Source organism: Talpa europaea (genome assembly GCF_964194135.1).
Source record: "Talpa europaea genome assembly, chromosome: 6".
In the NCBI taxonomy this organism is placed as follows: domain Eukaryota; kingdom Metazoa; phylum Chordata; class Mammalia; order Eulipotyphla; family Talpidae; genus Talpa; species Talpa europaea.
In genome coordinates this window covers 72,992,918-73,008,499 of record NC_140072.1, presented here as the reverse complement: position 1 = coordinate 73,008,499, position 15,582 = coordinate 72,992,918, and the positions used below count along the sequence as shown (strand labels likewise).

The 15,582-nt window shown below is 43.8% G+C and overlaps 1 protein-coding gene across 1 annotated transcript in view; it reads right to left on the bottom strand.

The window, feature by feature from the left end:
- Positions 1–15,582, bottom strand: part of ATP12A (ATPase H+/K+ transporting non-gastric alpha2 subunit) — a gene marked incomplete at both ends in the record, with an annotated part of 196,842 nt that overhangs the window by 142,672 nt on the left and 38,588 nt on the right. Inside the window, 4 exons of the mRNA XM_084234861.1 lie at positions 54–185; positions 1,016–1,160; positions 1,833–1,960; positions 5,124–5,194. Of these exons, the coding sequence (XP_084090987.1) occupies positions 54–185; positions 1,016–1,160; positions 1,833–1,960; positions 5,124–5,194 (476 nt within the window). The remainder of the gene's footprint in view (positions 1–53; positions 186–1,015; positions 1,161–1,832; positions 1,961–5,123; positions 5,195–15,582) is intronic.

Here is a 15,582-nt window from a genome sequence, read left to right as displayed (position 1 = left end):
CCCCCTTCACCCTCCATTTTGTATTCTGGGGAAGAATGCAGTTATGCCCTTACCCCTGCCACCCTCTCTGGGAAAGCCTGGGCTAGTTTACCCTGAAGGAAGGAGTCAAGCATATCCACTCTGGAGATGACAAAGCCGAAGATACCGCTGGGGCCATACAGGACCAGATGAACCCTGGTACGTCCCTGGAACAATGGATCTGGGCCCAGAGTGCTGGCTAGCTCCTGACAACAGGAAGTACAGTGCTATAAGTCCCTGGTGGTGCTGGGGCCTAGAGATGCCCATTGTCTTCCTCCCTCAGGGGATGCAGTAGAACCCCCAGGAGGCTCCTTATCTTCAGATAAAGGCCTGGACTCAACTCAGGCCCTTTAACTGAGTCATCATTTGCCCGTTTTCTCTCTACTTGAAAACACTCCACTTATGGGACAACTTAGAGACATGTCCCTATCATCCCAGATTTTCTGTCAGGCCCCATGCCAGATGATCCCCCCTAGATTTTTAGGGGCCAGCAGATAGCCACCTAGAACCTCTGGCAGACAAACATTCAAGACAAGCTGTACCTGAGTCTGGGCCCTGCCCTCTACCCTCCCACCTCAACGAAGCCTCCAAGACAGCCATAGCCAGCACCACACTACCAGAAGACAGCCCTGCCCTAGGACCTTAGACACAGTCCTGGCAGGGCTCACACCATTTTTCGTGACTATGGTGAGTGGTTTCACATGCTTGGGCTTCACTTCATACTTCATAAAATGGAGCTGATGCTTTCTGTGGTCCCTTTGAATATTCAGTCTGAGGGTAAACATTGACATAAAAAAGTGTCACTTCCTTCCTTTTTGTCCTTCCCTGCAGCCCACAGAGTGGACATTTCTGAAGACAGCACCGACTAGGTAGTGAAGATGCTTGTCACCAGTTCCTATTCACCACCTGCTTTCTTTAGACTCAGCGTGTTTTTTTCTCTGTAAAAAGGGTGCCAGAGGCTGCCCTCCCACCCCTGTCCTTTCAGAGTTAGGCTTACCCTCTGGACACTGTCCCCAGACTTGTCCTTGATGCTGAGGATCAGTTCCCTGCTGGGGCCCCAGGCCAGAGTGATGTGGGGGGCCTTGGCCAGACACTGGGTATCACAGAGCTCTTCTGCTGAGACATACCCTTGGCACTGGCAGCTGTGGGAGACAAGAGGTGGAGGTCTGTTCCTCTGTAAAGCAGTGAGCTGTCTATGCTTCCTACGCATTTTTAATGGAGGGCCATGAATGACTGGTTGCAATGTGCTGCCTCCCCCTGTTTCTGGGCCAGTCTGGGCATCTCAGAATGAGAACAAAGCCTAGACAAACTGGGGTCCTGGTAGAGAGACTGGGGAGTTTTGCTTTAGATGTTCCACTAAAGGCAAGTGAGAGGAGAGTGTTCAGCCTGCAATACTCTTATAGATGCAAAGGGCCACCCAGCACAGGGGTCCCCTTTCTACTTCCTTCCCTGCCAGCAGGGGACAACTCTATCCAGTCCACAGGTTAACTGGAGGTCTAGAATTTGGACAGAATCAGGGCCCCTCTTGGATTAACATCTAATCAGGATCAATTCCTGGCAGTTGACTCAGGGGCCTGGGGCTGGACCTCACTTTTCTTTACTGCCAACACCTGTTTGGTGCTGGGCTGTTGCCCCTGGCTTGGATGGGCCTGGCTTCCCTCCATGGAAGGCAGAGATGGCACATTCTGGAAGGTGTTTATTCTGATCAATTTCCCATCAAGGCAAGTTCCTGCCAGCATCTCAAGATGGGCCCACAAGACAGCCACGACTTGTCTGGTGGGTTCATTTATTCTCAGTGGCTCTTTGTCACTCACATGCCAAGTTCAGCACTGAGCTCCCCGTCCTCTGGGTGACAGAAGGCAGAGCAGTTGTGCTGTCGGGGGGACACACACTGGCGGGTGGCAGCCAGACGGACGTCTCCAGGCCAGCAGCGCTCTGCCACCTGTGGGAAAGTGCAGGAGGAGAGCCTGGCTCTCTTGCAGGCCAGTGCAGGTCTTGGGGAAGGTGATCAGAGATTAACTGCTTGTTTACCCCTGAACTAGACCCATGCAACTGGGAGCCTCTCACCCCTTTCCCTGGACATGCATCCTCCACCTGCCTCCCCATTCCAAGAAGCTGCTCAAGGATGTATCCCCAGAGATAACTTTGCTGCAAGCATCTGGATGATGCATGTGACTAAACTCAGTTAAAGCCTCTATATGAATTTCTAACTGTATTTCTGCAGGTGGGTGTGGAAAACTATGTTGTTATTACCCAAGACAAAGTTATTAAAACTACCAACTAATCTGGAGTGATCTGCCTCTAAATTTGATCTCTCCCTGTCCGCTGGTACAGGGCCAGCCTCAGAGCTTCAGATTATGCCTGGGATGCTTAGCTCCTGGTGTTGCCACTCAACATTGGGGGTGCTGTCATCTTGAGGAAGCATTCTAGAAACAGACACAGGGCCTCTGAAGAACCAGGCTTTTCTGAGAGGTCATTTAATAAATGTTCTAAGACTAGTGTTAGGCTAAAGGGTAGGATGGAACCCACAAATGTAATAGAAGACAAGTCTACTGCTTTGGGGAAATTATTTGGGGCTTAGCTGGAAAGACCCAACTCAGTTTCACACACAACTGCTAACCTTTCTTCATAAGAAGGAAATAAGGATCAGCAGGTGTGAAGGTGGGGACTAGACAGGAAACACTTTGCAGTGGGTTGATGATGAGATGCTTTTGAAGTAGGATTGGGAGAGCAGGACACTGCAGAGTAAGGGCAGCTCAGAGGTAAGAACAACCAGCATGTATTGGAGAACAGGCACACGGGTTGGTCTGATGAAGAAGGAGCAACAGACAAGGCAGGTGAGCTGGTCAGGGATGCCTTCCCCTGCTACTGGGTCCGGTGCTGTCTAGCTGCCTCCTGAACATGTGGCTTGAGACAGAGGGGGGACTGAGGTGTCTTTCCTGGAGCTGTGCCACCTGACAACCCAATTATTTAGACCAAAGGTAGCCAGACCTTTGATTATTCTTCCCAAGAGTTATTATAAATAACTCTTCCCAAAAATTATTGCGAAATAATATGATAATAATATATACTATACTACATAAAATATGTACTATATACTAAAATACAAATACAAAACAAATGAGCAGGATGAATGAATACAAACAGCTTTGATATTTCCTTCCTGCACTCCAGTGACTTGCCTTGCCCTCACCCATTTTGAGTTGTGCTAGCTGAGGTTCAGAGTCTTCCTTGCTTTCTGAACAGGGAAGGAGAGTGACAGGTAAGGAAAATGTCTGTTAAAATCAGCGATGAGTTTTAGATAGATGAGTTTCAGATGATAAGCATGAAATAAATCACACTTATGACGGAGGATCTATTTTATCTGTGGTCTTGACCACAAGTCAAGAGTTGAGCCCTACCTCTAACCAGCTGCATTATGTTGGTGATCACATCACCTCTCTGTAATTCACCCCTTCAGGTGTTAAAGAGCAGTCTGACCTTTGGGGTCCAGGAGGAAGGACGAGGCAATGTGTGCCAATCTTGATACAACATGCCAAGAGTTTCCCTGAAGATCTGGAACTAGGAAGCAGCTTGGAGGCTATGTCAGTGTTTGGGGTAGTGGGAGGAGTTGTTTAGGAGATTATACCTGTTTCTCAGTCCTGAGGTAGAGAGAGCTTGTCCCCAGAGGGAAACTAGGGAGATGCAGTAGGTGGAGAGAATGTAGGAAGGAGGGATCTCATCTCTTAAAGGCATGGGGGACTTGTTCTTGGCCTGAGAAAGGAAGGATACAGGGAGTAAGAGCAGCTGGTGGCAGGAAGGACAGATGCCTATGCCCAGAGTGCTCTGGGGAGCAACTACTTGTCCAAATTGTGATCCCTCTACTAAGCTCAAGCTAGAGCAAGGCCTGGGAGATAGGTTGATGAGTGGCTTTCAATTTTAGGAAACATCAGGATCTTTGTGTGTGTGTGTGTGTGTGTGTGTGTGTGTGTGTGAAAATGCAGATTCCTGGAGTTTATGAATGGGTTTGTGGTAGGACTCAAGGATTTGTATTTCTAGCAAACTTCCAGGTGATGCTACTGTTGCTGGTGCCAAGACCAGCAACTTGGAAAAGCTAGGCTAGAATACTGTGGGTTGCAGAAGTGGTACAGACAGGCAGGGACTACTGGAAAGTGAGAGCCAGAGGACAGGGCTCATGGGCATGCTGGATGCCAGCTAGAGCTGGGCCACACCTGGTGCAGGGCACCTGCCCAACCCCATGACTCCTCCTACTATCTTCTCTCTTATCAAGGATCAGGGACTTCAAGGGGGAAGGTGGGCCACCAGCTGAGGGTGTAGATGAGTAGAGAGAGGGGTGGGAACAGTATCTTACTATTCTTTAGAGTTTTGGATTGAGCTCCTGTAGGACCAGGGGGACAGACTGACCAAAGAACCTAGTCTCTGTGTCTGAAATGTGGGATTCAGATCAATTGGTAATTGACACGGAGAGGAGGCTTCTGACAGGTTGGAGATGTGGAAGACAGCCTAGGGAGGACAGTAGGCTGTGGTTAGCACAGAGGAATTGCTATACATTATAGCTGCCTTTTCAAAAGAAATCTGATCCAGAGCTTCCAGAATTGGGCATGAAGGGAGGGTATCTGGATCTTGTTGCCACCAGGGCCACAATCCTAGGGAGGGAATCTTATGAAACACCTGACCTCCTGACCACCTAGTGAACTTGGGAGGTGGCCAGTCCTGAGTCTGCAGCTTACTGTTTCATCAGACTTCAGAGGGGGAAGAGAGGAATATCTCTCCTCCTACCCCCAGCAGTGACGCTATCTGATGCTCTCCTGTAGGTTTCAGAGAGACTCCGTAGCTACCAAATTTTTTTCCTCGATGCAAAGGAGAACATCATACTTAGCAAGGAGCAGATAGAACCATTAGATTACTCTAAGATGCTTTACATGGTTTTATGATAAAGAAAGACATATACCTGGCCACACCATGAGCTCTTTGGTCTCCTCCTTTGTATAGGGGATTAACATTAACCCAAAAGTCACAAAGTGCCTGGCATACAGAGGAGTAACACTTTTGCCAACACTCCTCACTGTCCTTGAATCTTTCTTTCCCTAGGCGGCATACCTTACCTGGGGCTGGCAGTCCTCATCACTGTTGCTCTCATCATCTTCCAAGCCGCTCTTGTCATAGGACTCATGTCCTGCCAGGCAGATGCAGGAGCTGTCTGACTTCTGGAAGACCCTGTTTAAGCCCCAACATGTACAGTGGGAGGCGCCTGGTGACAGAGAAATCCTGTAGCTAGTTACAAGCATGGAACAGTGAGCCAAAGATACAAGTAAGTGCTCTGTCTCTGTCCCCACAGGTAGATAGCGAGATCAGACACCTACCTTTCTCAAAGACCTGATGGGTGTGTTTGTTTTATAAACATCTCAGCAGGTGTTTATAAAATTGAATAAAATCTTCAAAATTGAATAAAATCTTCCAAATCAGTGATTTTCAACCCTTCCTTTATATTAGATTCACCTTAAAAAACACTGATATCAGGGCGGAGAAAACATGGCGGCAAGGAGACGCTGCGAGTAAGATCTCCCATTAAAAAAAGTTAATAGGGAGGAAAAGCGGCAGGTCCCAGTGAGAACTGGGACACGGAAGATAAATGGACGACTCCAGCAAACTACCCGAAGAAGAAAGTTGCCATAAAAGAGGACCAGAAGGGAGGAAAGCACAGAACACTGCTCCCCTCCCCCACCCACAGAGTCGGCACTCTCCGACCCGCAGAAAGGAGGGAAAAAACAAACTAAAACGACCAACAAGAACAAACTACGCAGCAAGCGGGACTGTGAGTGGAAAGGAACTATTGTGGCCACCACACCCCGTGAATGGGAGCTGTGGAGAACCCTGCAGGATTCGCCGCGGCGGTGAGCGAACGGCTCCGGGCGCCATTAGAGAAGAACAAAGACCCCGGGAGACGCGCACACAGCCCGGCGGAAAAGCGGCGCGCTGGAAAAGCAAACGCGGATCGGGATCGCGGCTGCCCAGGTCCCTGTGCCTGAGACCTAGGCTTGTGGGGAGACGCGCGCGGGGTCCCTCACTGAGGTGAAAGTCCCTCACTGAGTAAGCAGGAACCAGGCGCCCAGGCACGGGAGCGGGATGCAAAAGGCGCCATTGCTGCGGCCACTGAACTGGGCTACAGCCCGCGTCCTGGACCTGAGGGCTTTGGAACTGAGACCCAGGGCACGAAATTCAGGGCGTGGGCTCTCCACGACGGTGGGGCACAAGGCAGACACAGCACCCCAAAGCCGTTGAGGTTTTCCTTACCATTCCCACTCTGTTCCCTGCCACACGGGGTGAAAAACACAGCTCCCCAAGGGCTCTAGGTGAGCTCTCTGGCGCCACCTAGTGATCAGAAAAAGTCACTAACACCTTTCTTCAGAAAAGATCACTTGACAGGCAGAAGGCGGAGCCCGTGGCCAGCTGGGAAGTTAGCCCACCCCAGGCCCCTTCAGACCAGCAGTCTGAGCCCACAGGGGGAGCAGGCACCCACGGCCAGGGCAGACCAGGTGCGCAGAAGAGTGTGCCTGAGACCAGACACGCAGGGAGTGCATCCCGCATCGCCATTTTAGAACAGGGACATTTCTTCAGTAAAGACTGCCTGCAGAAGGCTCCCTCAGGAGCCAGAGGTGAGTGGGGAAGCTTGCCCACGCCAGGCCCCGTCTGGCCTGCAGTCCAAACCAAGAGGGGGAACGGGAACCCACCGCCGGGGCAGACCAAGCACACAGAGGAGTGTGTCCCCACATCGGCATTTTAGAACAGGGACCCTTCTTCAGTAAAGACTGCTTGAAACCGACAGATGGCTTGTGGAGAAGCGAGAGGGGAGCGGAGAAGCTCACCCAAGATGCCAGCCAGTCCCAGCAACACAGTATCCCAATGCATACGACAAATTAGAAAACAGACAGTAGGGAGTAGAAGAACCACACGCAACCACCCCTCAGGAAAAAAGCACACCACAAAAAGAAAACCACCTCCCAGATTGTAACGACAGTAACTTGGAAGAACTTCTGAGCCTTCCAGAAAGAGAATTTAAATTTGCCATGATTAAAAAAATGACAGAACTCATGAATGAAATTGAGTCCCTAAAGAGGGAAGCGAAAGAAACGCAGGGGATCAAAGAATTAATGGAGGAACTAAAGAACTCTGGGAAAAGCAATGAAAGCAGAATAGATGAAATGGAAGAACAAATAAGTACTCTTGAAGACACAGAAATAAAAAGAACCAAAACAGAAAAGGAAAGAGAAGTACAAAGGAAAAAGAATGAAGAAAGACTTCGGGAACTATCTGACTCCATGAGGAAAGGAAATATAAGAGTTATAGGAATATCAGAAGGAGAGGAGAGAGATGTAGGAATAGAGAAAATATTCCAGGAGATAATTGAAGAGAACTTCCCAAACGTGAAGAAGGAGCTGAAAATTGATATACAAGAAGCAAGAAGAACACCAAACTTCCATGACGAAAGGAAAAATACAGCAAGACACATAATAGTGAAGCTCCCAAGAATCCAGGACAAGGAAAAAATCATGAAGCTGACAAGAGGGAAGAAACAGATAACATTCAAAGGAAAACCAATCAGGCTGACATCAGACTTCTCTGAAGAAACACTACGGGCAAGAAGAGAGTGGAGGGACATAGTCAACAGACTCCAAGAAAACAGATGTCAACCAAGAATACTCTGTCCCGCAAAGCTCTCCTTCCTCTATGAAGAAAGAATAAGGACCTTCCCAGACAAACAGAAACTCCGGAATTTCATCACGACTAAAAAATACTACTCCAAATACTACCCCCACTCCAAAAAATACTACAGAGTCCTAAAGCCAGAACCTCAGAGGGACGAATAACAACGAAAGAAGGCAAGAAAAAAAAAGTTATTAAAAGAATAAATAAAATCAAAGGAAAGACAAACACAATGGCAAATACAGATGCTAACATATCAATATTAACCCTAAATGTAAATGGACTAAACTCTTCAATAAAAAGACACAGAGTTGCAGCCTGGATTAAGAAACAAAACCCAACCTTTTGCTGTCTCCAGGAAACACATTTAGCTACAAAAGATAAAAATAGACTCAAAGTTAAAGGATGGAAAACAATCCTACAAGCAAATGGACCAAAAAAGAAAACAGGAACAGCTATACTTATATCAGATAAAACAGATTTCAAACTCAAAAAAATAAAAAAAGACCCCAATGGTTACTAAATTATGATCGAGGGGACAATACTTCAAAAAGAAATAACACTCATTAACATATACTCACCAAACGAAGGAGCACCAAAATATATCAGACAACTGTTGTCATCTCTGAAAGCAGACATCAGAGAAAACAAATATGTAGTGGGAGACTTCAACACACCACTATCAACAATGGATAGATCAACAAGACAAAAAATAAGTAAAGAAACTAAAGCTCTAAATCAGGACCTAGAGCATTTGGGCTTAACAGACATCTATAGAACACTAAACCCCCAAAAAAGGGAGTACACATTTTTCTCAAGCGCACACGGATCATTCTCCAGGATCGATCACATACTGGGGCACAAGACAAACATCAACAGATACACCAAAATTGAAATCATACCAACCATCTTTTCTGACCATGAAGGCATCAAGCTAGAAATGAACCATAAAAAGAAGCAAGGAACTTTTGTACCTCATGGACACTAAAAACCACACTACTGGAAGACCACTGGACTAATGAGGAGATCAAAGAGGAAATTAAAAAATTCTTTGAATTGAATGACAAGGAGGACACCAATATCCTAAATGTATGGGATGCAGCAAAAGCAGTAATAAGAGGAAAATATATAGCAATAGAAGCTCACATCAAGAAACAAGAAAGAACTCAAAGAAACAACCTAATCTTGAAGCTCAAAGATCTAGAAAAAGAACAACAAAAAAACCCCAAAACCAGTAGAAGAAAAGAAATAATAAAAACCAAAGCAGAAATAAATGAAATTGAAACTAAAAAAACAATCCAAAAGATTAATGAAACCAAGAGCTGGTTCTTCGAAAAAATCAATAAAGTAGACAAACCCCTAGCCAGGCTCACAAAGGAAAAAAGGGAGAAAGCACAAATAAACAGGATCATAAATGAAAGAGGAGAAATCACAACGGACAAAGCAGATATCAAAAGAATAATCAGTAACTACTATGAACAGTTATATGGAAACAAGTTCAACAATCTAGAGGAGATGGACAAATTCCTACAACTCTACAATCACCCAAAGCTAGATAAGAAGAAATAGAACACCTAAACAGACCAATTACAAGCAGCGAAATTGAAATGGTAATCAAAAACCTCCCCAAAAACAAAAGCCCCGGACCTGATGGATTTACAAATGAATTCTACCAAACATTCAGAGACGAATTAGTGCCTATCTTTCACAAACTCTTCCAAAAAATTGAGAAGGAAGAGACAATACCAAACACATTCTATGAAGCCAAAACCGAATAAGGACAACACAAGAAAGGAAAACTACAGGCCAATCTCCCTAATGAACACTGATGCAAAAATCCTCAACAACATTTTAGCTATCAGAATCCAACAATGTATCCATAAGATAATTCACCACGACCAAGTAGGATTCATTCCAGGGACACAAGGATGGTTTAACATCCGAAAATCAATCAACGTTATCCAATACATCAACAAAAAGAAATATAAAAACCATATGATAATATCAATAGATGCTGAGAAAGCTTTTGACAAAGTGCAACACCCATTCATGATAAAAGCCCTTGAAATTCTTGGGATACAAGGAACATACCTCAACATCATAAAGGCCATCTATGACAAGCTAACAGCCAGTATCATTCTCAATGGTGAAAAGCTGAAAGCAATTCCATTAAGATCTGGAACAAGACAAGGATGTCCACTCTCACCACTGCTTTTCAATATAATACTGGAAGTCCTAGCCAGAGCAATAAGACAAGAGAAAGGCATACAATGAATCCAAATAGGAAAAGAAGAAGTCAAACTATCACTATTTGCAGATGATAAGATAATATACATAGAGAACCACAAAAACTCCATAGAAAAACTAATTCAACTCATCAATCAGTTCAGTAAAGTGGCAGGATACAAAATCAACACGCAAAACTCAGTAGCCTTCCTATACACAAACAATAAATCTGAAGAAGAAGAAATAAAAAAAAACATCCCTTTTATTATCGAAACAAAAAAAATCAAATATTTGGGAATAAATCTAACAAAAGAGGTAAAGGACCTATACAAAGAAAACTATAAAACACTGTTAAAAGAAGTAGAAGAAGACACAAATAAATGGAAAGACATCCCCTGCTCATGGATTGGAAGAATAAACATTATTAAAATGGCCATCCTACCAAAAGCAATATACAGATTCAATGCTATACCAATCAAAATTTCAATGTCATTCTTCAAAGAAATAGAACAATTATTGATGAAATTCATATGGAATCACAAAAATCCCCAAATAGCCAAAGCTCTCCTGAAACAAAAAGAAGGAAATGGAGGCATCACACTTCAGACTTAAAACTATACCACAAAGCCATAATCATCAATGGTATTGGAACAAGAACAGACATGCAGACCAATGGAATCGAATAGAAAATCCAGAAATAAACCCACAGATTTATGATCAACTAATCTTTGACAAAGGAGCAAAGACTATGCATTGGAGCAAAGAAAGTTTGTTCAATAAAAGGTGCTGGGAAAACTGGGTCGCTACATGCAAAAGAATGAAGCTTGACCACTACCTCACACCATACACAAAAATCAACTCAAAATGGATTAAAGAACTAGACATAAGACCTGAAACCATAAAATACATAGAAGGAAATATAGGCGAAACACTACGTGATTTGCACATCAAAGACATCTTTACAGACACATCACCCAAAGCAGTGATAGTGAAGGCAAAGATAAACAGCTGGGACTACATTAAATTAAAGAGCTTCTGCACAGCAAAAGAGACAATAACAAAAACAAAGAGAAACCCCACCAACTGGGAGAACATTTTTGCACCCAACACTAATGATAAAGGACTGATCACAAAAATCTGCAAAGAGCTGATGAGACTCAGCAACAACAAAGAAAATAATCCAGTCAAAAAATGGGCAGAAGAGCTAAAAAGAAACTTCTCTGAAGAGGAAATGCAAATGGCCAACAGGCATATGAAAAAATGTTCAACATCACTTGTAATCAGGGAAATGCAAATCAAAACTACCATGAGATACCATCTTACACCAGTGAGAATGGCACATATTAAAAAACTAGCAACAACAAATGCTGGCGAGGGTGTGGAGAAAAAGGAACTCTTCTGCACTGTTGGTGGGAGTGCAAACTGGTCCAACCACTATGGAGAGCTGTGTGGAGATTTCTGGACCTACTAAACATAGAGCTTCCATATGATCCAGCAATTCCACTCCTAGGTATTTACCCAAAGGACACAGAAACATCAATTCCAAAGAGCACCTGCACACCTATGTTTATAGCAGCACTATTTACAATAGCTAAGCTTTGGAAACAGCCTAGATGCCCAAAAATAGATGACTGGATCAAGAAGATGTGGTACATATATACCATGGAATATTACTCAGCATTCAAAAAAGATAAACACATGCAATTTGCAGCAACATGGATGGCACTGGAAGGGATCATGCTCAGCGAAATAAGCCAGAAAGAAAAAGAAAGATACCGGATGGTCTCACTCATAGCAGGAATCTAGAAAACTTAAATAAGGGACCAGGAAAATGAATAACTGTAAAAAAATCAAAATCAAAATCAACAAAAAACTATGAACCAGAGACACTTTTTGGGGGGTGGGGGCGGGAGCGGAGGGATTGGGGTCAGAATGGGGGGGTTGAAATTGTATGGGGAATATAAAAATAAAATTTATTATTAATTAAAAAAATAAATAAATAAAAAATAAAATACTCAAAAAAAACAAAAACAAAAGAGGCATGTATTTTTATTTATTTGTTTGCTTGTTTGTTTTTGTTTTTATTTTTTTATTTTTTTGCTTGTTTGTTTATTTATACATGCACTGCGTACAGTCAGGAGGGCAGGAGGGTGAGAGAATTCACCAGAGCCAGAGCGGGGAGCAGAGCGGGGAGCAGAGCAGGCAGAAGTACCGAAGTACACTGCTGAGGGGAGCAGCGGGCGGCAGGAGAGGTCTGCACGCCATGTGGGACCCTCCGCCAGTGGCCAGGGAGCAGCTGGTGTCGAACCGGCGCGGCAAAGGCCGCGGGCAGCTTCGCAACCCAGCGCTCAACCGCTGTGCCACCGGGGAGGCCCAGGGTATCTACCTTTTTATAAGTCCCTTGAGTGCTCTAATGTACAGCCTGGCTGAGAACCACCAATGTCACTGAAAGCACTTGATACCTTTGATCCTATTCATGATCACACAAAACTATGAGACTGAAGCCTTTTGAGACTGAAGCCTCTCAAGCAGCTTAAAGACTGGAGTGGGTAAACAGCCAGAGGACAGGTTGTGGGGCTGATAAGGGAGTAAAGATGTGCAACTTTTATTTGGGAGACAAGATGAGTCCATTAAATTTGTTCATCTGGAAAAGGCAGTTGAGGGGGAGGTAGATATCAGGACCTTGTAGTAGACTAAGGGTCACTGCTACTCTGGTCTGTACTCTATTGTGATTGGTGTCTGTTCAGAGAAAACGAAAAAACAAACAAACAACAACAAAAACCAACAACACTCATTTAAAGTTTTGTCCTCATCATTTTGAAAATTGAAACAGTAAACAAAACTGTCCCAAAAAACAAAAGTCCTGGACCAGATAATTTTACAAGTGAAGTCTACCAAAGTTTCAAAGAGGAATTAATATCTATATTACTCAAGTTCTTCCAAAAAATTGAAAAAGAAGGAATACTTCCAAATACCTTTTATAATCCATCATTACTCTGATACCAAAACCAAGACAAAAGACAACACACAAAAAAATTACAGACCAATCTCCTTAATGAACAGAGATGCAAAAATCTTGAATAAAATCCTAGCAACCCAAATCCAGCAATGCATTTAAAGGTTCATACAACATGACCAAGTGGTATTCATACAAGGAACATAAGGATGTTTCAAAATCCAAAAATCAATCAGTAAAATTCACCACATCAACAAAAAGAAAGATAAAAAACATTATGATCATATCAATAGGTGCTGAGAAAGTATTTGATAAGATCCAACATCTAGGCCCTGTGGAAAACACTATGGAGTTTTCCTAAAATATTAAAAATAGACCTACCATATGACCCAGCAATTCCACTCCTAGGTATCTAACTGAAGAATACATAAACACTAATTCAAAAGGAAACCTGCACTCCTGTGTTCATTGCAGCACTATTTGCAGTAGTCAAGCTATGGAAACAACCTAAGTGTCCAAAGAGAGATGAATGAATCAGGCAGATGTGGTATATACACACAATGGAATACTACTTAACCAATAAAAAAGTTAAACTCTTGCCATTTGCACAACATGGAGCTGGAAGGGATTATGCTAAGAGAAATAGGGCAAGAGAAAGACAAACACCAGATGGTATCACTTATATGTGGAATATAGAGAAAAAAAAGTAAAAGGTCAGTTAAAACCAAACTAATAAAAACTACTAGAAATCTGACTGTAGAACTGAGGATCCCGGCAGGGAAGGGTAGCACAAGAATAAAAAGGGGAGATCGTACAATGGACTATAATGGTGTACAATGGGTGCTTTAGTGGTGAGTATGGTGCGGTAACAACACTTGAGGGGGAGGTCCTATATCTATAAAACACAGTCATCTATTTTTTGGGCATTTGGGCAGACTATTGTCATAGAGAATGGGCTCCATGTCACAGAGAATGGCTACAGTAATTTTAGCTTGAAAAAAATTTAAGTAGTGTCAGCTAAAGGTAATCTTACCACAAAAATAATTATGTCTCTTTAGGAGGTATAATTCTAATTCACTGATGATCATTCCAAGATAAACCAGTTAAAAATATACTCCTCAATAACTGAAGCAAAGATTGTATTGGGTTGTTATATACAAGACAGTAAAATATAATGTATACAACACAACTACTGGAACTTGCTTTCTCCAGTCCCCTGTTGTTAGGGCATGGAAGGCAATGCCTGAAAGAAAATTAATGGCCAACATACCCAGGACTCCAGGAAACACTTGCCAGAGCTGACAAAGCACAGGGAGAAACAAAAAAAATGTCCAGAGGTGCACAGGCAGTCCCCCACCGGCAGTCCACAGGCAGCCCACTAAAGCCTGAGGAAAGCAAGAGGCACTGAAGTGGGCAAGACAGACCCCCACCTCAACTTGCTGCTGAAACCGATAAAACTACACCCCTGGAGCACAGTAGAAGGGGGAGTGATGTGGAACTTGGATTATTCTGTGCCTCAACTATTCTGTGTCTTTGCCTTGACTATTCTGTGCCTTTCACTCAGAATATGAAGAGGGAAAGTTTGAAATAAGGAACCTCTCAGAGCAAAAGTCCTGGTATGAAGAAATAAACATGCTGAAAACAACAATAGATGTTATGGTTAGAATAGCAAACACTGAGGCTTCCCCTGACTCACCACGATGTCCCTGACTTAGCTAGGGCCAGCTGGTCACGTATCCCCCACACACTTGTGCGTTCCCCATTTGCCTGCTTGCTTCTTTGATCTTTTATTATTATTATTATTATTTTCTGTTTGATTCAAAACAAAAATGAGACTGGGCTGCATCTCAGTGGTATAGTCCCCCTAGGCTTCTCATTGTTCTGCACATGGACTCTGAGTAATCTTTTTTCACCCAGTGCCACATGTTGTAAGGAGACAGTGACTTAGAAACTCCTGCTGGACTGATAAACTCACACTTTGGGAGTGCTGCCAGTAGACTCCCAGAAAGTGGGCAGCCTCTTGCACTCCATTTAAGCCAGGAATCCCCGGGCTTTCCTCACAGCTGCTCACCCAGGGACTCTGCCTGCCTGTACTTCTTCCCGGGGGGTACTGTCTCTAACTAAACTTTGCTAGTGGTTTTGAATTCTTTCATGGCCATAGTCAAGAAGCAAGGAAGCCTAAGGCCACATAACATATAAGAACCTCAAAACCAGGAAACATATCCAGGTAATTCAGGGAATTGGTCATCTAAGAGATAGCATGCTTTAACCTGAAGATTAGAAATGATGGTAGGTTTCTGACAATCTCAAATCAAACCACTTGAAAGAGCATGGAAGGTGGTGAAGAGTAGGAATTTCAAAGTCAGACTGGATTCAAAATCTGGTCCTGCCACTCCCTGGATGCAGGCAATGTATTTAAACCCTCTGTGGCTCAGTTTATAGAAAGTAAAATAAGAATGATAGTAATTGTGCCTGGGTCATAGAGTTGCTTTTTGGACAGCACCAAGAGAAGTGCTGGCATGTGGCCAGTGCTCCTGTTGAGATTCTAGAGAAAAGTCTGCCCACTGTTAATGGAGATCTGGGCCAGTCCTCATTAGGGGGCTAAACATGTATGATGTGTATGACTTTTAAATTTCCTATCATGGGATCATCTGGTTACTTCTGCTTGCATAGTAGAC